Source organism: Mixophyes fleayi, chromosome 1 (genome assembly GCF_038048845.1).
Source record: "Mixophyes fleayi isolate aMixFle1 chromosome 1, aMixFle1.hap1, whole genome shotgun sequence".
In the NCBI taxonomy this organism is placed as follows: domain Eukaryota; kingdom Metazoa; phylum Chordata; class Amphibia; order Anura; family Limnodynastidae; genus Mixophyes; species Mixophyes fleayi.
This window is the reverse complement of record NC_134402.1, coordinates 315,345,924-315,369,128: the sequence shown is the minus strand read 5'-3', so window position 1 is coordinate 315,369,128 and position 23,205 is coordinate 315,345,924. Positions and strand designations below refer to the sequence as shown.

General features: G+C 43.9%; 1 protein-coding gene and 1 long non-coding RNA gene across 2 annotated transcripts; one reads left to right on the top strand and one right to left on the bottom strand.

The window, feature by feature from the left end:
* Positions 1-12,188: 12,188 nt before the first annotated feature.
* On the top strand, positions 12,189-22,749 carry LOC142108465 (uncharacterized). The gene is made up of 4 exons (XR_012680157.1): positions 12,189-12,314; positions 16,842-17,028; positions 21,298-21,353; positions 21,865-22,749. It is a non-coding gene; the product is annotated as an uncharacterized LOC142108465 (long non-coding RNA).
* On the bottom strand, positions 17,855-18,493 carry LOC142109007 (taste receptor type 2 member 40-like). Its single transcript, XM_075192993.1, has one exon. It carries the CDS (start codon positions 18,491-18,493, stop codon positions 17,855-17,857), a length of 639 nt encoding a protein of 212 aa, XP_075049094.1.
* Positions 22,750-23,205: the final 456 nt, after the last annotated feature.

The window sequence follows — 23,205 nt, the reverse complement described above, 5'->3', positions numbered from 1 at the left end:
CTAGGTGGCTGTAATTTCGTTGGGGCAATGAATACTCAAGATCCCGGGGTCCCGATGACGTTATTGAGACTGTGTCCACTCGCTCCCATGCCTGCGAAATATGGCCCCCATTAGTGGGTGAAGCTGTGGCCGTGTTAGCCTGAGATGAACACTGCGATGATGGTGTATTGCAAAGCCCCTCAAGCTGTTTCCCCATTAAGCTGCCTTCTCACCCCGACTCCTCATCATCTTCAGCCCTTTGACCTTGTAGGTTAGGGAAGGGGGGTCAGTTCACTCACCATGTGCTGCTGGTCTGTGATATTTTCTGATTCTTGCTGGGCTTGTCCTGCCTCTGCCTCCAACAAGATAGCTGGAATTTCCTTGCTGCTTTGCTTCTTCTTGCCTGCTCTCTGACCTTTTGCTCTGCCTGTAGCTGCACTGCTTGTGACCCATAGTCATTGCTGTGTAATGCTCATGGCTGGCTGGATTCCTGAATCTCAGCTGCCTCAATCAAACACCTGGATGGGTTCCTCTGCCTTGTTGCATGGCTGCCTGCAGTGTGTTCCTGGGTATTTGCAGGCATGTCTGCTGCTTCAATTCAAGTAATTGTGATTTTCTTGATCAGCAATAGTGATGGCTGCTGCTGCAAATCTCCACTCTATACTATCCCTTCTCTTTCTGTCCCTGCACTGTAAGTTCTAAACCTCCCCCACTTGATTTTCCTAGTAAGTCTCTCACTGGCCTTCTTAGTCGCCAGGTGTGAAAGAGGGATGTGCCTCCCTGCCCGCCCCCCCCCCCCCCCCCCTTCCTGTTGCCTGGGTGCGTGTGTCAATACTCCTTATCTGGCTCCGGTGCCAGTGTGACCCCTTTGACCCCTTAACTCCCAATAGAATGTCTCTGCTTCGGGGAGAGATAAGCCTGATGAATAATTTTGAAGGCCATCTCTTGATAACTGCTAGCCGGGATAACACATATCGTGAGTTGTAAAGTGTGCAGGATACTTGCCAGACTTCAGGAGGACTATCTCAGTGGTGTTTCACCATAAGAATTTGAGTGGTGTTTCACCAAAATAATTTGACTGTACAGGACTGTCAATGTGGGAACAAATTCCTCTCCCAGTGCCTTATAATATTCCACTCCAAAGTCATATTGGCGGTACATAATGTTTGGTAATATTGCCTGAACATGTCGCAGATGGCCGTGGGAGTTGCATATTGTCTATATTTTTCAAGAGTGGCACCCAAGTTTTATATTTTGGACCGCTGACAAGATCTGGTAGTAATCTTCCTGATTTATTCCCCCATCTGTGGTATTTATTTCTTTGGAAATTGTATTGTTTCTGGACCAGTTCTGTGAGAAATGTGTCGTAAATCCATTTGTCTTGAAGGTACTTTCTTTTAGACAGTGTTGTGATGTTTGTACTGTTGGTAAGCTGTGGTTAGTACAGTGCTGAGCTCCAAAAAGTTTGTTTGTGAATTCTCTGTTTTGTTGTTGTATATAAGAAATTATGTGATGGCCCTCTATTGCATGCTTGGATGCGTCCCAAAAAATTGGTAGTGCTGTTGACATGTTCTAAAGTATCATCTACATAGTTGTACCAGGAACAGATGAGATATTGGATAAACGCTTCAGATATGCCGGGAACCTCCAGTTTAATGTATGATGTCTAGGGATGTCTAGTTTTAGAGTTAAAATTATTAGGGCATGATCCGATATGATTGTGTCTTTTATGAGAGCAGTTTCACGTTTAGGAAACAAGTGCTGGGAGAATATTCCCTCTGGAGGGAGTTTAGGAGGCGCCAATGGTCTATCAAGTAAAGAATTGTGGAGTGAAGTGTAATGCCACTTGGTTCATTAGTGTGTTGTGGAGTACTAACCTCAGATCTATCCGTGGATTGATCACCGACTATGTTAAAGTCTCCTCCGATGTTCATGTTCTGCCCTCTCTAGCTCACAACTCTTTGTAGTATAGCTGCAAAAAAGGATGAGTTAGAATGGTTGGTGGCATATAGGTTTAACAAAGTGTATCTCATATTATCCAAAGATATATCCACTATGATATATCTGCCTTCAAGGGCTATGCATTTCTTTTGAACAGTATATATGAGTGTGTTATTAAATAAGATAGCAGTGCTTATTTTTTTTAACAAATTTTTAACAAATGGGGCAGAGATGAAATCCCCTATCCAAAAGTGTCATAGCACTCCTCCCTCACTTGTTTCTCAGTGTGTTTCTTGGAGAAATACAATGTGTGTATTCATTCATTTTAGGTGTGCACAGACTTTTTTCCACTTGACTGGGGGGTTTTAAGCTTTCTACATTCCAGGAAATAGTGTTTAATGATTGACGTAGGGCCCTTCCATGTGAAGCTTTATTTATGGATCTTGTTGCGGTAGAGTTACCCAAGGACTAATTATTTGCACGAGTTCTCTATCCTGCGGAGGACCAGCGAGCAGCAGAAGGGTGTCCAGTGAAGGTGTGGACCTGAGGTATCAGGTGAGTATAATATGAAAAACATAGTAGAAATTTAAGTGTCCATCTGTGGACTAACAGACATTGTTGTCATCCGACATTAGACAACAAAAGCCTTCCGTGGTGGACAGAGTGAGAATAGTCAGTGTTCCTAATCAAGATTGTGTTGACATTTTTTAAGTGACCAACCCTGCAAGATGCTTTGTAGCTGCTTCTGGTTCATCAAAAATGGTGGCATTTCTATCCCTGAGGATTTTTAGTTTGGCAGGACAGAGAAGTGAGAATTTGATTTTGTTGTCCAATAGGTATTTGCAGATAGGGCTGAATTCCCTGCGTGTTAAAAAAATCTTGGAAAATTAACATATGGTCACTGTTGTAGTAACGATGGATGGAGTTCCGGTAATGATCCAGAAGTTAAGCTTTGTCTACATAGTTCATGATCACCGACCATGTGCGGTTGGAATCCTTTTGTCTGTCAGGGCCATTTCTGTGCCCTCTCGATGCCTAGCAGCTTATCTGCCATGTCCATGGCTAGTTGCTGCAGAGCCAGGTAGTGAGAAGAGTGGTCATCTCTGGACCTTTAATTGATTCAAGAATGTCCACAATTCTCAGGTTGTTGCCCCTGCACCTGTTTTCGAAATTGTCCCCCTTTTAAGTTAAAGAGTGGGTAGCCTTTGATTGAGCTTCAATTTGTCACGGTTACAACAGGAGTACAGCTAGGAGTCACGAATATGGTGAAAACACTCTGTTTATTTGCAGAAAAGTATAAACAGCAGGTAATCGAGAGCAGTAGTAAATACCAGGTGCAAGCTGATGCAGGAAATAATAAGAATGTTCAGAAACCAGCAGGTAAACAGCTAATGCAGGGAAGCAGGATGTATGAACAGGTTCCAAGCAGGCATGAACCAGAGGAGCAAGGCAGGAGGAAGAATCCACAGGTTGCAACAAGGATATGACATCACAGGATGGGACAACAAGAACCAGCCCTGTGTGCTGGGAGTAACAGGTATATAAAGGGAAAAAGAGACCACACCCAGGTGCATGGAATAATTGGAGAACAGAAAAGTTAACCCTTAAAGCACAAGAAATGCACAATAGCAGCACCTCTGGACATCAGAGGTACTGCTGCAAACACATAAAAAGAACAAATACAAATAATAAAGTCCAAAAGGTAGGAGCTGCCAGGCGGATCGTGACAGTACGCCCTCCCTTAAGGGCGGATTCCAGACGCCCAAATTACCACCAATGTCTGAATTCATCAGAATCATAGTCCAGAATTGGGGGCCCGGCAGAAAAGTCCTCGTCCATGGGTGGAGAGGCAAAGGAGACCATGCCAGATGGAAGTTGAAACACCGTAGAACCTCCTTTCTTTTTACGTCCTCCTCTCTTACGGGCCTTCCTTGGAGTTGGGATCTGCGCCAACTGGGAGGAGCACAAAGGTATTACTTGGCCAGGTGAGATGGGTGGTACTGCTGATAATGTAGAGGCCCCGCAAGATGGCACTGCAGGGGTTGGAGAAAACTTTTCGATTACTGCCTCAACAAACAGTTGTAAGTCCCATAGTATGGAATGATCCATTTCAATAAATGGATTTGCCCATTCCAAAGCTTCTCCTTTAAAATATGAAATAAGGAACAGTACCCGTCCCTTAGGGCTGTTAACAAGCTCTGGTATGGAGGGCATATAAGAGGCAGCAAATTTCAGAAGGGCACAAAGTTGGGAAATGTGCCCCTCAAAGAAAGGCAACGGCTCAGAGTTAGCACCCTCAGCAACAGATGGCTGGGACTTGGCAGACGACTTGGCGGCAGGCCCAGACTGGGCGGCAGACTTGGGGGCAGGCCCGGACTGGGCGGCAGACTTGGGGGCAGGCCCGGACAGGGGGCGGCAGACGTGGGGCAGGCCCGGACTGGGCGGCAGACTTGGGGGCAGGCCCGGACTGGGTGGCAGACTTGGGGGCAGGCCCGGACTGGGCGGCAGACTCAGGACCGGACACAGTGGCAGCAGGCCCCAAGCTGGAGGCAGATGATGTGACCTCAGAGCTGGAGGCAGATGATGTGACCTCAGAGCTGGAGGCAGATGATGTGACCTCAGAGCTGGAGGCAGATGCTGACACCTCGGCACAGGAGACAGAGGCTGGCATCTCGGCACAGGAGACAGAGGCTGGCACCTCGGCACAGGAGACAGAGGCTGGCACCTCGGCACAGGAGACAGAGGCTGGCACCTCGACACAGGAGACAGAGGCTGGCACCTCGACACAGGAGACAGAGGCTGGCACCTCGACACAGGAGACAGAGGCTGGGACCTCGACACAGGAGACAGAGGCTGGGACCTCGACACAGGAGACAGAGGCTGGGACCTCGGCACAGGTGGCTGGTGCTGGCGCCTCAGGACAGGCGGCTGGAGCTGGCGCCTCAGGACAGGCGGCTGGAGCTGGCAGATTGGGTCTCTTCCCAGAGAACAGAAATGGTGGAGCATAAACAATTTTGGAATTCGGAGAGGAAATAACAGATGGTTCAGTAAGCTGACGTGGTCTACGGACAGGACAGTCCTGCAACGCTGCCCTTAAAGACTTCTCCAGAGGGGGCGCTGCTGGTACAGTCTTCTCCAGAGGGGGCGCTGCCCTTCCAGTCTGCTCCAGAGGGGGCGCTGCCCTTCCAGTCTGCTCCAGAGGGGGCGCTGCCCGTCCAGTCTGTTCCTGAGCTTCAGCCTACAAAACAGCTTTGGAGTACTGTCACGATCCGCCTGGCAGCTCCTACCTTTTGGACTTTATTATTTGTATTTGTTCTTTTTATGTGTTTGCAGCAGTACCTCTGATGTCCAGAGGTGCTGCTATTGTGCATTTCTTGTGCTTTAAGGGTTAACTTTTCAGTTCTCCAATTATTCCATGCACCTGGGTGTGGTCTCTTTTTCCCTTTATATACCTGTTACTCCCAGCACACAAGGCTGGTTATACTGTCACGGTTACAACAGGAGTACAGCTAGGAGTCACGAATATGGTGAAAACACTCTGTTTATTTGCAGAAAAGTATAAACAGCAGGTAATCGAGAGCAGTAGTAAATACCAGGTGCAAGCTGATGCAGGAAATAATAAGAATGTTCAGAAACCAGCAGGTAAACAGCTAATGCAGGGAAGCAGGATGTATGAACAGGTTCCAAGCAGGCATGAACCAGAGGAGCAAGGCAGGAGGAAGAATCCACAGGTTGCAACAAGGATATGACATCACAGGATGGGACAACAATAACCAGCCCTGTGTGCTGGGAGTAACAGGTATATAAAGGGAAAAAGAGACCACACCCAGGTGCATGGAATAATTGGAGAACAGAAAAGTTAACCCTTAAAGCACAAGAAATGCACAATAGCAGCACCTCTGGACATCAGAGGTACTGCTGCAAACACATAAAAAGAACAAATACAAATAATAAAGTCCAAAAGGTAGGAGCTGTCAGGCGGATCGTGACACAATTGTGCACTTCGCTGATTTTAGTTCATCTTCTACATTTGACACTCGTTGCTCTACTTCAGTGCGATGTTGTGAGTGCTGATTTATTTGGGCCGGCTAGCTTCTCATCAAGCAGGCCTGCAACAATGTTTCATTTTCGCTACTGTAGCAGCTCTGGTAGATTTGTGTTTGCGGCGTACAACAGTTTGAGAGTTGGAACAGTCTGAACCACTGGCTCCTGTTGTAACTAATCTTCTGAATGCAGCAAAGTGCTCAGTTTGATGAGACTTATTTATATATTTTTCCATTTAGTATAATCAGCAATGGTGGAGGAAAAGCACATCACCTGATAGCGGATGTAGAATAGACTTTAAGATTTGGGATACATAGAGCTGAGAGCAGGTGGTTGAGTCTCAGGCTCCACTAACATAAGTTAAATAAAATACTTGTGTCCCGTTATCAACGAGGGACAGCTAGATCCTGGTAGTTCAGCTGGGATTGGCGTGACTTCAGCTAGAGGCGCGGAGTCTAACAAGTGAAAGGCCTTCGCCAGGGATTTCCGCAAGGGAATATGGACTTTGTGGCTTCCACTTGCAGGTCGCGACCCCCTAGAGAAGTTCCCAACGAATCACAAAAGAATGAGCAAAGGATTTGACAGGTAGTAAACCACGGGAGATGTAGAAGAGTTAGAGCAACTGGAGATCTGTAGCTGTTACTACTGACAAATGGAGTATGGTCATGATCTGCGAAATTACCACTAGGGAGTGGATTGCATCGATGAACCTCAGAGTTACAAGTAAGTAACAATGATTAGCAGCGTTGACACTAGGGAGAGTGGTCTGTAGTAATGTTCCGCAGCATTGCCACCTAGAGAGTGGTTTGTAGCGATGATCTACAGTGTGCCACTAGGGAATGGTTAGTAGTGATGATCTGCAGCGTTGCCACTTAGAAAGTGGTTAGTAGTGATGGTCTGCAGGGTTGAACCCCAGAAGAGCAGGAACACTAGGATACTGAATATAGGAACCCACAGGAACCAGGAATGTAGTAGAACAGGAGCTGCTTCTAGAACAGAAGGTAGGAACTGACTGAAAGAACCAGCCCAGACTCAAGGGTAGAGAGGCTAGATATTGGGCTTGTTCATTAGGGCAGCCAATAGTCAGGCATAGCAAGGGGAGAAAAGACTGGTGATTCTGCGCATGCGCAGAACCGCTGACAGCGGAAGGACCAGCCGACAGAGATAACGCTGGAGAAGAGTCAGGACAGCCGCAGCAGTTGAACAGGTAAGACAGGCTGGCGGGGACTGAGCGGGAGAGCAACTGGTGCGCACGCCGGCCCCGTGGAGACACCGCGGGAGACCGCCGCATGACAACTTCTTTTTATACAAAGGTTCAAGCAGCCTATTAGATCTGTACATCCACACACTTACCCACACGCGTGGTAAGGCTTCGAAGAGTTGAGAGAATTACTCATCACCTATTCCCAGCATGAGTATCCTTTCTTCCTTGAATTTGGAAACATCTACCTATGGGTAACAAATTCATACTGATATCTTTTGGTTTTCTCAAAGTAATATGCATATGGGAAAAAGATTGGGAGCTCCTGTGCAAAATGTTTTATGTGGATGTGGCAGAGACAAGTTTTGAACTGAAGAAGAGACTATACCTTTCTTGGAAACATTGCATGAGCTGTGAAATTTAAATACATTGGAAACTATATATTGAATGACAACCAACACAGAACTGTGATTTCTAGATTAACAAACTCATAGCCAAGTATCATTAATTTTCATCTGACTATGCATATGGATGGGAGGAGGGAGGTGAAGCGCTTAGTGCTTTTTTGAACCCAGTACTTTTATTTGAGGCTAGCAGAGGTTGTTGTTTTGTAATGACCCGGGAGTGCTTGCCCCCCCCCTTAATAATTTTAAATTGATAAATGAATCATGACCTATATATAAACTTATATTATGTTTTCTACCATACTTGTAACGCTTTGTTAAATTGCCCTGCTTTCTCTCCAGGACATGTTGGTAAGAAAAGCCTTGGTATTGCCCAGCTGTCTATATATTAATGTTTAGTATGTCCTCCTTAGTTGACATAGGTTTATGGCTTTGTTTATTTTCCCCTCCACTAAGGGTATGTTGTTCTTTTCTATTTTTACGCTGAAACATCATAAATAAAATAGTTTAAAAAGTGGAGCAATCAGGTTTGATGGTACATACCATTGTTAAGCAATATTTGATTGATGTTTGCTTCACAGTGACATTTACAGTTGAAACCATTTTGATTGCTTAATATTTTAATAAGGGACAAACAAAGTTATATTTTTCTAACATACTTTTTTTTAAAAAAGCCTCTGCTCCAGTTGAGCTAAGTTTAACTTGGTGCACGTGATCAGTATTGTGAAAGTACATGTCACATATCCTCCATAAGAACACTTGGCCATGGCAACATACCAGCACCAAAATGCAAGCAGATTTATTTATAGATGTATGGGGGTTTGTGTAAATTGTACCAGTGCCCTTGTACTGTTAAGTGCCACACCTCATGTAATGAAGATGAACAACTAGGTTCTACTTACCTGCCAGGAGAACTAGGACACAGGTGAAGGGAGGGGGGCAAGGAAGGAGGAGACATGGATTGAGCATTGAATGTCTGCTGGGCACTCCTGGGCATCATATTACGGAACATCTTACTGCTAGACATAGTGAAGTTTGTATAGTGTGCTGGGGATAATGTATACTGTATTGGACACAATTGGAGTTGCACACTCTACTGGCCACAGTTCACTATACTGGACACTGTTGTGGCTGGTGTATATATTTTGTACTGTATACCATCAGGAACATATTCATGTTGGACATTGTGGTCACAATATGCTGGTCATGGCAAGAGATTGCTAGGTTCATGTGTTCTTAAAATTGATCTTGTGTACAGAAACACACCCCAAATAATGCCACACCCACTGCTTTGTATAACTATGCCCATATTGTCTGTGCAAAGTGCTATTTGAAATTCCTTGGGAAGCATTGAATGAACTGTGAAATTTAAATACATTGGGAACTATATATTGATTATGGACCTGAGGATGACAACCAACACAGGACTGTGATTTTTAGATTAGCAAAAACATTATAGTCAAGTATCATTCATTTCCATCTGACTATGCATATGAATAGTGTGGGAGGTGAAGCGCTTAATGCTTTTTTTTAACCCAGTACTTTTATTTGAGGCTAGCAGAGGATATTGTATTGTTATAACCCGGGAGTGCTTTCCCCCCTCAATCATTTCAAATTGATAAGTGAATCATTACATATATATAAACTTAATATTATGTTCTCTGCCATACTTGTGACACTTGGTTAAATTGCCCTGTTTTTTCTCCAGGACGTATTGGTAAGAATAGCCTTTTTTACTGTCCTGCTTTCCTTGTATTAATGTTTAGTATATCCTCAGTTGACATAGGATTGTGGCTTTGTTAATTGTCCCCTCCACTGTTGTCCTTTTCTATTGTTATGCTAAAACAATATAAATAAAAATGTCCCCCTTTCTGCATGTTGTTCCCCTCAGAACACAATCTATCCTCCTTTCTGTACGCTGTCCCCCTCAGAACACACTCTGTCCTCCTTTCTGTACGCTGTCCCCCTCAGAGCACACTCTGTCTCCCGCAGAAACACTCTGTCCTCCTTTCTGCACGCTGTCCCTCTCAGAACACACTGTGCCCCTTTCTGCACACTGTACCCCTTTCTGCATACTGTCCCCCTTTCTGTACGCTGTCCCCCTCAGAACACACTCTGTCCCCCTTTTTGCACACTGTCCCCCTCAGAACACACTCTGTCTCCTGCAGAACACACTCTGTCCTCCTTTCTGCACATGTCCCTCTCAGAACATACTGTCCCCCTTTCTGCACACTGTACCCCTTTCTGCACACTGTCCCCCTTTCTGTACGCTGTCCCCCTCAGAACACACTCTGTCCCCCTTTTTGCACACTGTCCCCCTCAGAACACACTCTGTCCCCTTCAGAACACTCTCCCCCTTTCTGCATGCTCAGAACACACGGTGTCCCCCTTTCTGCACGCTGTCCCTCTCAGAACACTCGCTCTCCCCCTCTCTGCATGCTGTCCCCCTCAGAACACACTCTGTCTCCCGCAGAACACACTCTGTCTTCCTTACTGCACGCTGTACCTCTCAGAACACACTCTGTCCGCCTTTCTGCACGCTGTCCCCCTTTCTGCACGTGGTCCCCCTCAGAACACTCTCTGTCCCCCCTTCTGCATGCTGTCCCCATCAGAACACACTCTGTCCCCCTCAGAATAGACTCTGTCCCCCTTTCTGCACGCTGCCCCCCTCAGAACACTCTCTGTTCCCCTTTCTGCACGCTGTCCCCCTCAGAACACACTCTGTCCCCCTCAGAACACACTCTATCCCATTCAGAACACTCTCCCCCTTTCTGCATGCTCAGAACACTCTCTGTCCCCCTTTCTGCACGCTGTCCCCCTCAGAACACTCTCTGTTCCCCTTTCTGCACGCTGTCCCCCTCAGAACACACTCTATCCCCCTTTCTCCTTGCTCTCCCCTTCTCTGCACGCTCTCTGTCCTCCTCTCTGCACCCCATTTCTCAGGCTCTCTGTCCCCCTTTCTGCAGGCTCTCTGTCATGTTTTCTGCACGTTCTCTGTCCCCCTTTCTGTATGCTCTCTGTCCAGCTTTCTGCAGGCTCTCTGTCCCCCTTTCTGCACTCTGTCCCCCTGCATAAATACAAATCTACTTACCTGGCTCCTGTCTTCTCATCTGCCGGCAGCCATCTCCTCCCACTGCAACTCCTCACTGACACAGTTGGTACATGAAAATGATATCATGCCCAACAGCCAGTGGGAATCAGGGGAGGCCGGAGGGGAGGAGTGGGTTGGGGTGGGGAGGAGGGGAAGAGGAAGCATTTGACTAGGGGTTACTGTTCAAAGTTTTCCCATCTGATTTATCAAATGGATTTATAAAGAAATATATTTCTATAAAAATGTGGCTGCGGCAAAACAACCAATTTGAAACACCACCATTGTTCTTGTTATGTTTCCAGGAAAGACCTTCTCTCATATGTGGGTGTTTCAGATTTATCTCCCCCAACTGTGCCTTTCATGAAGCAAATTTCATATTAGCACATCCAATAAATACAAATTGAAATGACTGAAACATTTTTTTTATTGGACTACATAGAAATAATAATTAAACAAAACTTTCTTTATATTTGAGTCAAAATCTATGCCCCTTGCTTCAACTGAAGCCCCGCACTTTGGAGTTCCCACAGTCATGTGAAGGGGAAAAGTGAGAAAACTATGGAAGAAGGAAGTGAGGACCTTGGGAGTGGAAAAACATGGAGGGGAGAACCTGCTGTGCTTGCACAGTATGAAGGGGAGAAGATGGGTGCAGTATGTTAGTGAGGGGGATAAAATAGTCATGTTGACGGGATTATGAGGAGGGGAGGATGATGAGGGAGACAATAAGATGGAAAAGTGGATTGAGTGGGCAATGATGCTGCTGAGGAGGGTGTAGAATGTTTTTCAGGAATTATATAAAGCATGGACAGTGGGTTTGAGGGGGATAGAAGAGTAAGATGAAGTAGAGGAATGAGATAGAGATCAGGGCCGGATTAAGGGAATGGAGGCCCCTGGGCTAAGGGCGCCTCCATTCCCCCGTGAGGCCCCCGTTGTGAGCCGCCCGCCGCCCCCATCCCCCGTGAGGGCCCCCCCAAAGCGCTAACCTTTCAGTCCAGTCCTTCGTCCCCGGCGCGCTGTATGCTCCTTACTGAGGAGATCTCGCGAGAGTTCACTCGCGAGATCTCCTCAGTAAGCAGAGTACTGAGCGCCGGGGACGGAGGACTGGACTGACAGTGCTCAGCGGCATTGATCGGGCTGGGGGCGCACCCGCCCCCGGACCGATCAATAATGCTGCTGCGGACTTTGAAGGGCCCCCTGGATGCCCGAGGCCCCTGGGCTATAGCCCAGTTAGACCTCAGGTTAATCCGGCCCTGATAGAGATAGAAGGGAATAGATAAGGGTTATGATGTGGATTGAAAGGAATATAATGTATTTGAGAGGGATAAGCTGTGTATAAAGGGGATGGGGCTATGTGTATATAAAAAGTGTTTTAAAATTTGGCTGACTTTTATATTTTTAGACTGGCTCTGCGATTCTAAATATTTGTCAAGAACTGTCTTGACATAAGAGGAGTAAAGGGGGGAGAACTGACTAACTTCTATATAAAGGTCAATGTCTAATAAAAGTACAATTTTTCTTTCAGAAATATATTTTACTTTGTGTTTCGTTGAGTTAATCGGGCCACAACTTGCCACTCTTGCCTGCAGCCTCATGAGTTTTGACTGTGGCAGAATCAAGGTATTGGGCATCAAGACTCACCGTCGGACCCGTACAGGTGCAGTTCCAGAAAAATATGATAAAGGGGACACCATAATACAAATATATTGCTAGTGATGTAATTACCAATATAGTATAATTATATCAAGGGAAAATCAGAGAGACTGGTGCAGGCAAAGGAAGAGCAGAGAAGCTTTTTTTATTTATTTATTTCATTCATCTGCACTTTATTGTAAGCTTCTGCACAGTATTCTACTGCATTCATATTTTATATTCTGCTCTGTCAGTCCTTGTTAACTTAACCGCTCTGGTCCATTTCAGTCCCCATTGCTGCCCTCACCTCGGTGCTAATTACTCTGTTCCTCCTGGTACAGGCTCTCTGCAGCCATCCATTATTTCTACTACCTTGTGCTTTTCATCCTAATTTTACCTTAGTCCATTCTAACCTTATTTCCTTTTCAATTTTATTTTATCTGATTGTATTGTATTTTCCTCTTCTTAATTGCATTTTAACTCATCTCCATTTTAATTAATCTTACGGCACTTTACATTGTTTTTGCCTCTGCCTATTGGCTCTGCCTTTTGTTCTTGCTCCATTCCATTGTCCTTCTCAGTCCTTTCTTTTGTCACACCCCCACTCTCTCTCCCAACTATGCCTCCCCGCTCTTGTTCCATACCCATACTCTCCCCCCGCCCTACCTCTCCCGCTCCTCCCCGCCCTCACCTGCGCACTGCCCATCTTGCTAACCTCATCCCCATCTCCCCCTCTCCTCTCCCCCTTTCTCATGTGCCCTCTGGAATGCTAGATCAGTCCGCAAAACAAACTGACTGCTATCCACGACCTCTTTTTATCCAACTCCCTTAACCTTCTTGCCATTACTGAAACCTGGCTCTCCGATTCTGACACCACCTCCCCCGCCGCCCTCTCCTATGGTGGCCTCTCCTTCACCCACTCTGCCAGACCTGGAGCCCTCCCAGGCAGTGGGGTGGGCTTCCTCCTATCCTACACCTGCACTTTTCGTGTCATTCCCCCTGAACCCTCCCTCTCCTTCTCCTCCTTTGAAGCCCACTCCATCCGCCTCTTCTACCACATCCATCTCCGTGTCACTGTCATCTACTGCCCACCTGGCCCCACCTCCCTCTTCCTTGACAACTTTGCTGCCTGGCTTCCTCACCACCTCTCCTCCGACCTCCCCTCCATCATCCGCTGCGACTTTAGCTTCCCCATGGACAATCCCACCGACCCAGCTTCCAGCAAACTGATCACCCTCTCTTCCTCCCTTGGTCTTACCCAATGGACCTCCTCCTCTACCCACTGCCTTGGTCACTCCCTTGATCTTGTCTTCTCCTACCTATGTAGTCTCTCTGACTTCTCTATCTCTCCCTTTCCTCTATCCGATCACTATCTCCTCTCCTTCTCTCTCTCCTCTTCTCCTGCTTCCCCCCCCCGCCCAAACCTTCTCTGTCCATACGCAATCTCGACGCTCTTGACCCGGCCTCTCTGTCCTCCTCTTTTGATACCCTCCTCTCTCCCCTTTCCTCCCTGGCCTGCCCCAACCAAGCGGTCTCCCTCTACAATCTCACCCTCACCTCTGCTCTGGATGCGGTCGCACCTGCCCACTTCGTCCACCCTCGCTGCTCCAAACCCCAACCCTGGCACTCCAAATTTACCTGCTTCCTCCAAAAATGCTCCCGTAACGCTGAACGTCACTGGAGAAAATCCCGCTCCCTGGCTAACTTCCTCCACTTTAAATTCATCCTTTCATCCTACAGCTCTGCCCTCTCACTCGCTAAACAATCTCTCTTTAAATCCCTCATCTCGTCCCAATCCTCTAACCCCCGCCGCCTCTTTGCCACCTTCAGCACTCTCCTGGCCCCACCCCCTCCACCCACCCCCTCCTTCCTGACTGCCTCCAACTTCACCTCCTTTTTCTCCTCTAAAATTGAGGCCATCCGACTTGAAATCTCCTCCTCCTCTCTCTCGTCCACCCCCCACTCCTCCATCCTCCCCCCTCAGCCATCTTCCCCTCTACTCCTTCCTCCCCACCACGGGCGTGGAAGTCCACTCTCTCATTTCATCCTCCCCTTCCTCTACCTGTCCCCTGGATCCCATCCCCTCCCACCTTCTTCGCTCCCTTTCCCCCACCACCTGCTCCCACCTCGCCCACCTCTTTAATCTCTCCCTCTCCACCGGCATCTTCCCCATCTCCTTCAAACATGCTCTCGTGTCCCCCATTCTTAAGAAACCTAATCTTGACCCCACTTCTCTCTCCAACTATCGCCCCATATCTCTCCTTCCCTTTGCCTCCAAAATTCTCGAAAGGCTTGTCTGCAGCCGCCTCTCCTACCTTTCTAAACATTCCCTCCTCGATCCTCTCCAGTCTATTTTCCGCCCCCTTCACTCCACTGAAACTGCCCTGGCTAAAGTCACCAATGATCTCCTCTCTGCTAAAACCAGGGGAAACTTCTCCCTTCTCATCCTCCTTGATCTCTCTGCAGCCTTCGACACCGTCGACCACCCCCTCCTCCTCCACACCCTCCACTCCTTTGGCCTCTCCGGCTCAGTCTTGTCCTGGTTCACCTCTTACCTTGCTGGCCGTTCCTTCTCTGTCACCACCTCTGGGTCTCTCTCCCCATGTCCACTCTTCCAGTCGGGGTCCCTCAGGGCTCTGTTCTGGGACCCTTACTCTTCTCTTTATACACCTCTTCCCTGGGTGAACTCATCAGCTCCTACGGCCTCAACTACCACCTCTACACCGACGACACCCAACTATACCTCTCCTCTCCTGATCTTTCTCCCTCCCTCCTCTCTAGGGTGCCCGCCTGCCTCTCTGCCATCTCCTCCTGGATGTCCTCCCGATTCCTCAAACTCAAATTGCCAAAACTGAACTCATAGTCTATCCTCTCGCTCACACCTCGCCCCCTTCTGACCTCTATATCACTGTCGACAACACCTCTATCTCCCCTGTCCCCCAACTTCGCTGCCTCGGTGTCATCCTCGACTCCTCTCTCTCCTTTGGCCCCCACATTCTCTCTCTTGCTAAATCCTGCCGCTTCCAGCTGCGTAACATCGCTCGCATCCGGCCCTTCCTCTCCCAAGATGCCACCAAATGTCTTATCTTCCTTTCTCGCCGCTCCTCGTCTGTCTCCCCCCTCTACCAATCCCTTCACTGGCTCCCCTTCCCCTACAGAATCCTCTTCAAGCTCCTCACTCTTACATACAAGGCCCTCACCAACTCCACTGCACCCCTCCACTGCCCCCTACATCTCCACCCTCCTCTCTATTCATGCCCCATCCCGCCATCTCCAATCTGCCAATGACCGTTGCCTCTCTTCCCCCCTGATCACCTCCTCCCATGCGCGTATCCAAGACTTCGCCCGCGCTGCCCCCCTCCACTGGAACAAGCTCCCTCCCTCCATCAGAACTTCCCCTAATCTGTCCAGTTTCAAACGGGCTTTAAAAACCCATTTTTTTCTTAAAGCCTTCCAGTCTCCCACTTAATTTCCTACCTTTTCTTCTGCTTCTTCCCCTTCATTCTCCTTCCCTTATCCTTATTCTCCGGTCCTCCTTCTCTCCCTCTCCCCCGTGTCTCCCTGTCTGTCTACCACACCCCTTATATTGTACGCTCCTTTGAGCAGGGTCACCTCTCCTCTGTCTTCACCACTTTTAACTCTGCTCTCCAGCTACCTTGCCCTTCTCCTCTTGGACCCTCTTCCCCCCGTCCCCTCTCGCTCCCTCCTCTCCCCCCTGGGGGTCTCCCTGTCATCCGTGCCCTCCTTCTTGGGCTCCGTCGCATGCGGACCTTCCCCTCCCCCGCCCCTAGCTGTGCTTTGAGCTCTCGGAGTTACTGTGCTTATTGTTTACTGTACTATGCTGTCTCTCCTCGTATTGTAATTTCGTCTGTCCCTGTACAGCACTACGAACACCTAGTGGTACCCTATAAATAAAAATTAATAATAATAATAATAATAATAATAATAATAATAAAAGCTGTTGAAGGCAAGGGAAATCACTAAAATATGTCACTTCATGTCATAAACAGATAGGCTGCAGTATTCGCTCATAAAATAGCTGCCTTGAATATATGTTGGTGAGGGTTGCACTTATTTACAATCTTATTTATATTGTCACAGTGGATATTAACATGCAATCATCATCTTCAATCAGGATTTTATTTTGTAAAATTCAATTTTGTTAAATAGAAACCATCTATCACACTGTTCCTCTCCTTATTCACACTGCACTCCCTTCATAATCACAGTGCTCCTCCTCCATCATTGATCCCCTTCAGCCTCACACATGTCCCCCTTTCATTACACTGTGCTCCTTCATCACATTGTTCCCCCTTCATCATATGGTTCCCCCTTAATCACACTGTGCCCTTTCATCATACTGTTTCCCTTCATCACACTGTTCCACCTTCATCACAATGCGTCCCCTTCATCACAATGTGTCCCCTTCATCACACTGTTTCCCATCATCAAACTTCCCTCCCTTCATCACAATGTGCCCCTTCATCATGCTGTTCTTCATTCTTTGCTTACCTTCCTATGACTACTTTTCTTCTGCCTTCTCTTCTGGCAGCGGCTTCTCACTGACAGCGTTGGAATGTGATGATCATGACGCACCCGACAGTCAGTGAGAAGGAGGGAGCAGTACACTTTAATGTAATGACGGGGGCCCGTGAACTGGTGAATCTCCCCCTGAATCTAACACTGGACTTGTGCCTATTAAGTTACTGCTTGCTGTGACTTTCAACACAGCATTACAGGTAAGCAACACTGTCCTTGCTGCTTTGGACCTCCCTATACATTTATTTAAATATAAGTCTAAGATAACATTTTTTAAACAGTTCTGCGAGTAACCACCCCTGCTAGGTCAATAGCCACATTCACTCAAGTTGTGCGGGGGTGGGGGGTGGGGGTAATGGGTATTGCACAGGGCCACCATGCAAATGCTGGAAGGGGTGGGTTGTAAAGGTAAAAATATCACACACACTGCCTTTTGCCTTTTTTTGTGTTTTATTTAGTGACTTTGCTCCTAGTTTTCATAATTACACCTCTTTTATAGATAATGCATTGTACAGTTTGTACATATGGTCTTGTGTGCCCATTGAATCTTGTGGTTGTAACTACTTAAACCTATTTGCAAATTTGGACACCCTCCTTCCCCCTTTTAGGTAAAAGTTAACTTTTTACGAGTTTTCAAAATGTACCCTCTTTAGACCTTCATTTAGATTTCAAAAAAGACAATGAAACTATCTTTTTACATGTCATGATTGGATAGTGTGTACTATCAGATATATTGATATATTGTGTACTGAGCTGCATTATTGCTTGTTTTGTTATGGACTCCAAAATCACAGAAGAAATTTGCCATGTGAACTGATTTCAAATGTAAAAATGTCAGCAACAAGCACTCAGAAGATTTAGTAACTCAAGGTATTCACATTTATACTTGAATTTGATTTTCACCCAACATAAAAAAACAAACTATTCCCATCTCTCCCCATAGTAGGTCTCCAATTTTTGACTCCATTCTGTTAATGAATTTTTAGACAAATATAATTATACCAGTTGAATACCTGAAAATACAAGTTATTTGTCACTTATTACATTTAGGTTCTCCTTTGGAGGCCTGATTGTTCTACATGCGAAAGAGCCTACAAACCTTACTAATGTACTTTTGAGTTTTGGACTTCCAAGAATTAAAATGATTGACTGTAATGGGGAGTAGGCATATATAACTACCAAACAGACAGAAAACCATATACTTTCAAAATCAAATACAGCCATGATGAGTAGTATCTGTGAAACATAAAAACTGATATATAGCAGAAGAAGGGAGGTGACAGTACGGGCAGCAGATACACTCGCATCCACACTTTGTACACTCATTCCACCCGTGTTCTTCCCAAGATGTTTTGCATGGACACAAAGGGACTTTATAATAAGAACATTGGCAAAGGCAACCAGAATGAGAGGAATACAGCAACCAATTATACTGGTGACCAGCAGGTATTGAAGACTCATATGTGGCGTACTGTATTGTATTGTGGAGTTGTCAGTGACATTTACATCTACTTGACCAGGGTACTCCTCTTTTTTAATATTCCATGCAACCGGGACACTGATAATGAGTGACAGCAACACAGAGGACAGCAACACCCAGGGGACGATTTCAGAGATGCTTTGCTTGAGACGCATAAAGAATGTTTGATCAAATGTAACAAGCATTACATAATAGAACCCACAAAGGCAGAATGTAAACCAGAAGCTGGAGAAGATTGTGAAGAGAAGAAAAATGGAGAAGATGGTATAAACATTGTCAGAAAAATATAGGTCACTCCAAAGGTATAGCACAGAGTCATTGGCTGCCGTGATGAATTGGTAGGCAATATTAAAAAGACCCAGTGTGAAAAGTATTAATTCTCTTGGGTTAATATTTCTACCATTAGCTCTGTCCATTCCGTGGGCCACAATTATAAATAAATTGGTAAAAAAGCCAATCACAGTGCTAATAACCAAAGCAGTAAGCGAGAGAATTACAAATGAGGGCAGCATTATGTGTTGACCTTCTGCCTTTTTAATTTTCCAGTTCAGCAAATGTACTTCTACGGCAGATGCAGCTACCTGCTGGATAATAAATGGAACAGTTAGGACATCTGAAGTAATATACATTGTGAAATATGGGTTGATACAAAATAAAGTATCAAGAGCAACATTCACCAAAATGCAATTCTGACAGTTTGCTTTATGAAAGCAAATACAAATGAAAGTGAAATACTTGGAGTACTTGTACAGTTGAGTAAAAACATGTAAATAGATAGTGTTCCCAAGTCAGAACAATTTTTTTATGTTTTGGAGCTCCATCAGTGTTACTGGGGATCATTTTTCAAATTTCCCAACCAATACTTCACATTCAGGGAAGTAAAATTACTGTTCATTGCATACGCTGTTCTCGATTATATTCATGTAAAGCATGTATCATGTACCTTTTTTGTTCCTTTCAATAAATCTGTCCATGGAAACTCTCAAAGTAGACTGTTAACTTGATGTATTAATCTCGTCTCTTTCAAAATCGTTAGAAAAGTTATTTCCACTTCCTACTCTCCCTTGATTATGCCAATTACATATGAACATTTGTATCAATGGCAGAGAAAAAGTAAGTGATAAACCCTTCCTATAATAATCTGGGGAGCGATTGCAGGATAAGTAAGTGGGACAGAGTGGAGCGAGATGCTGACTCGCGTTTCGCTCGGAGCTTATTAGGTTATGATTGCTCATCCTATGGTATAGACCTCAATGACCCTGAACAAGCCCACTATTATCTCTGTCGACAACAGAGTTTAACATTATGATAGCTTGTTAAGACATTTTCTCTGAACATTTACCTACAGAAGTCATCCCTGTCCGCCAGTTTATTAATTATATGAACCCTACATGAAATGTCTGAGGGACCTTAGCAGTAGACATTTGTGCTAGTAATGTTAGCTAGTCAGTCTATGCTACTGATATACGCCTGTCTCACACCCTAACACATATTTCATTTGTTGCATATATGAGATTCATGCATAGACAGTAGAAAGACATATTGAAAAAGGAAGCTCAAAATATCCAACAAAGGCAGTGCTGACAACAATTTGCTTAGTGGCAAGCAGCATTGAATAGCCCATAATACAACATGAAGGCAGGCAGAGGCAGCTATCTATAATGGCTGTGTCCTGCACGATAAGTCATAAAACTATTTTTACAACTGAAGTTTTGCAATAAGTTTTACTATAGGAAATCTCATTGGGCCAGTTGACTTCTGACATCTTGTAATCAGCCACCTATATGCTATCTAAAGTAAGAGGGCACTGCTGACCAGACTGCATGAACCTAGTGGAAGCACCTTATGAGATTCATGCTGGACCTTATCAAAGCTGAGCTTTGCATGGGGTAACTTATATATCATGTATCATGGTGCCATCACAATAATTTTTCTGCTGACACCAATTCAGGATTTCGCTACCAGAAAGGGAAATTGAAAAAAAAATATTAATTGAGTAAATACATTTTGTTTCTACTAGGGATATATTTGAATGCATCTTCACTGTCCCCAGTGAAGTTTCATTTATGTAATATTAAATATTATTTAAATATAACTATCTGGGGAGAGAGAACAAAAATATAAAAAATGTCCAACTAATATATATATATATATATATATATATATATATATATATATATAAATATATATGTGTATATGTATGTGTCTATACATATATGTGTATATATATATATATATGTATATACACGTGTATAGATACGTATATATATATATATATATATATATATATATATATATATATATATATAAAATGTGTATGTATGTGTGTATATATATATATATATATATATATATATATATATTTTATGTATATATTTATATATACTGTATTTTTGCTGTAGTCGTATGCTCAGTAGAGCAGACTGGGCACTCCAGATTGATAAGTAATGGTTATTGCTCTGGATAAATTAGATAGATAAAATAAAGTTAGTTATAAAGAAAATTAAGCAGCAAAAAGAAATAAATATACGTATTGCCTCCCTATGCACATGTTTAATAAATAGGCCCGATGATCACTTACCAGTTTGAATCTATAGAGGAAAATCGCAATTACAATAAAGCAATGTGAACTTTTTGGCCAATCTTCGGTAACCAGAAGAGAAAAGTAATGTGGAGATAACCTTTCAGTTAGCTCTGATCCCAGTGATGTTTCTTGAAATTGTGTTCCTAGAATATGATGGTCTAAAAGCTCTTGTTTAGCGTAGGAATCAGAAATATGTGAGCCATGGGTTGGTCTGACATTGATGTTGAATAAAAGTAGTTTTTCTTCCAGAGATAAATAAAATAAGACTCTATAATGATGTAGTGTCCTGTAATTACACAGAGGTCATGTCTCCTAATGTATCCATGTTCATTTTAAATTATATAAACTGTTTAAGATTAACAGAATATAATATTGTAGCTGAACTCCAATTATTTTTCTTTCAAGAAATTAACCACAAAGAGAATGGATGCGATCTTAGATTTTCTCAGACAAAACAAGCAGTAAATACTTTTTGAAATGTCTAATGTTTGTCTTTCTACACTTGTATTATTTATTTTATCATGTAAAAACTACAAATATTATGCATATTCTAATATATACTTTTATTTGGATCAGCATTAAAATGTATTTGAATTAATACACATTGCACTAATCCTAAAACTGCAAATTGCTATCAGTCTAACTATATTGTTATACTATATTGTTTTATTTACTTGCATGTTGTAGTGTGTTTATATATCATCTACTGCTTTATGAAATGGTTAATATCAACTCACTTTAGGTAAAAGACATTGTTGACACATCCATAACCAGGTCTTACAAAGCCTGACAATGTTTCATTTCTTAGGTAGAGGATTTTATTTCTGAGTAAAGTGCTTTGCAATGGGTCTTTCTCAACAGCAACAATAAGTATCACAAACGCTGATAGCATCTGACAAATCCACAGTCCACAGAATTTGCTAAAAGGGTTAAGATGGCGATCCGATGTCATGCCTCTTTTCATACATGCAGATCACGCGTCAGCCCAACACATGCAGACAGATGAAGAGGTAAGCTGCAAGAAAGACGTATACATATAGGACATTACCAAACAGATTGTTTAACAGCAATGTGCATTAAATACTTGATGCAATGGTTTACAGCACCTGGTGTTCAGGTATTACATATAGGGGTATGCAACAAAAATAAATTCAAAACTGTTATAATTCAAAGGAATAGCCCATGAACTTGAAAATCATTAATAGATATTGCACTTTACTTATGGTTTGCATAAATTATTACAGTTGACGTGAGAGATAATAGTTCTCTCAATATGTTACATTCAGAAGATAAATATTTACTATATCAAATAATCAGTAGACTACTGGATCTGGATTCCTCAAAATAAACATAGGAAAGGAAAATGGAAGGGCTGTACCATAGTAACGTCTGTTTTGTGAAAATATGTTATATAACAGTGGATTATCCTTATCATACGTCTATGTATCTAGTTGGGTAGTTCCCACTTAATGCATATGCCAAAGAAGTATGGAGGGGACCAGTAGAGACAGCTGCTCTCTCGTTCTCTCTTGAAAGAAAGAATGGGGGCTGTTGCCATTACAAACTACTTTTAAACTGCACATGGTATTCTCACAAACAGACTTTACTACGGGGCTGAACTCTATTTCCTTGTATTTATTGTATATAGGGAACATGTTAACATACAGTAAATGTACTTTTTAGATTTCGGTATTAGAGAGTTTACAGAAAAGGCATTACTGGACAATGTATATATGCTAGATAAAACTGTTACAAAACGACATACATTTTTGTGTTATGTCTCAATGTGCCAACATATAAAACTATGCTCTTTGTTCAAATTTTCAACATGTTGTTAATTGAAGTTTTGACCTGTGTCTGATAATAATTTATACTAGCTGTCTGAGCTTTAGAATGCTAGCTTCATTTCATAACTTAAAGGATGAGTTCAGTTTCATAAAAAATCAAATAGCAAGTTAATACAAACATTAAATCCACCCAGTGAAAATAACATTTGTAGAACATAGAAATGTAGAGATAAAAGCATAATAAAAATAAATGTATTTAAATTGTAGTGTTATGTAGGAAGAAATTCCCTATGTCACATCTGAGTTCCAGTGCTAACTGATTTCAAACATTTTTGAGAGTTACAAACTTCCATTAGCAAACAATTGCATATACTTACTTAAAACAGAACTGTTTCTCTTTGAAGACTGGGGACAAGGTTTGTACATCTGTGTGTAAACAGATACACATTTAAAAGGTGTGCCTTATCGTGAGCTTATAAATTGCATGAATTCTGGATGCCAAAGTCTGATCATGTGTAGAATGGCA

Coding starts and splice junctions, on each gene's coding strand:
- LOC142109007 (XM_075192993.1), bottom strand. CDS start 18,493: ATGCTTGTTACATTTGATCAAACATTCTTTATGCGTCTCAAGCAAAGC.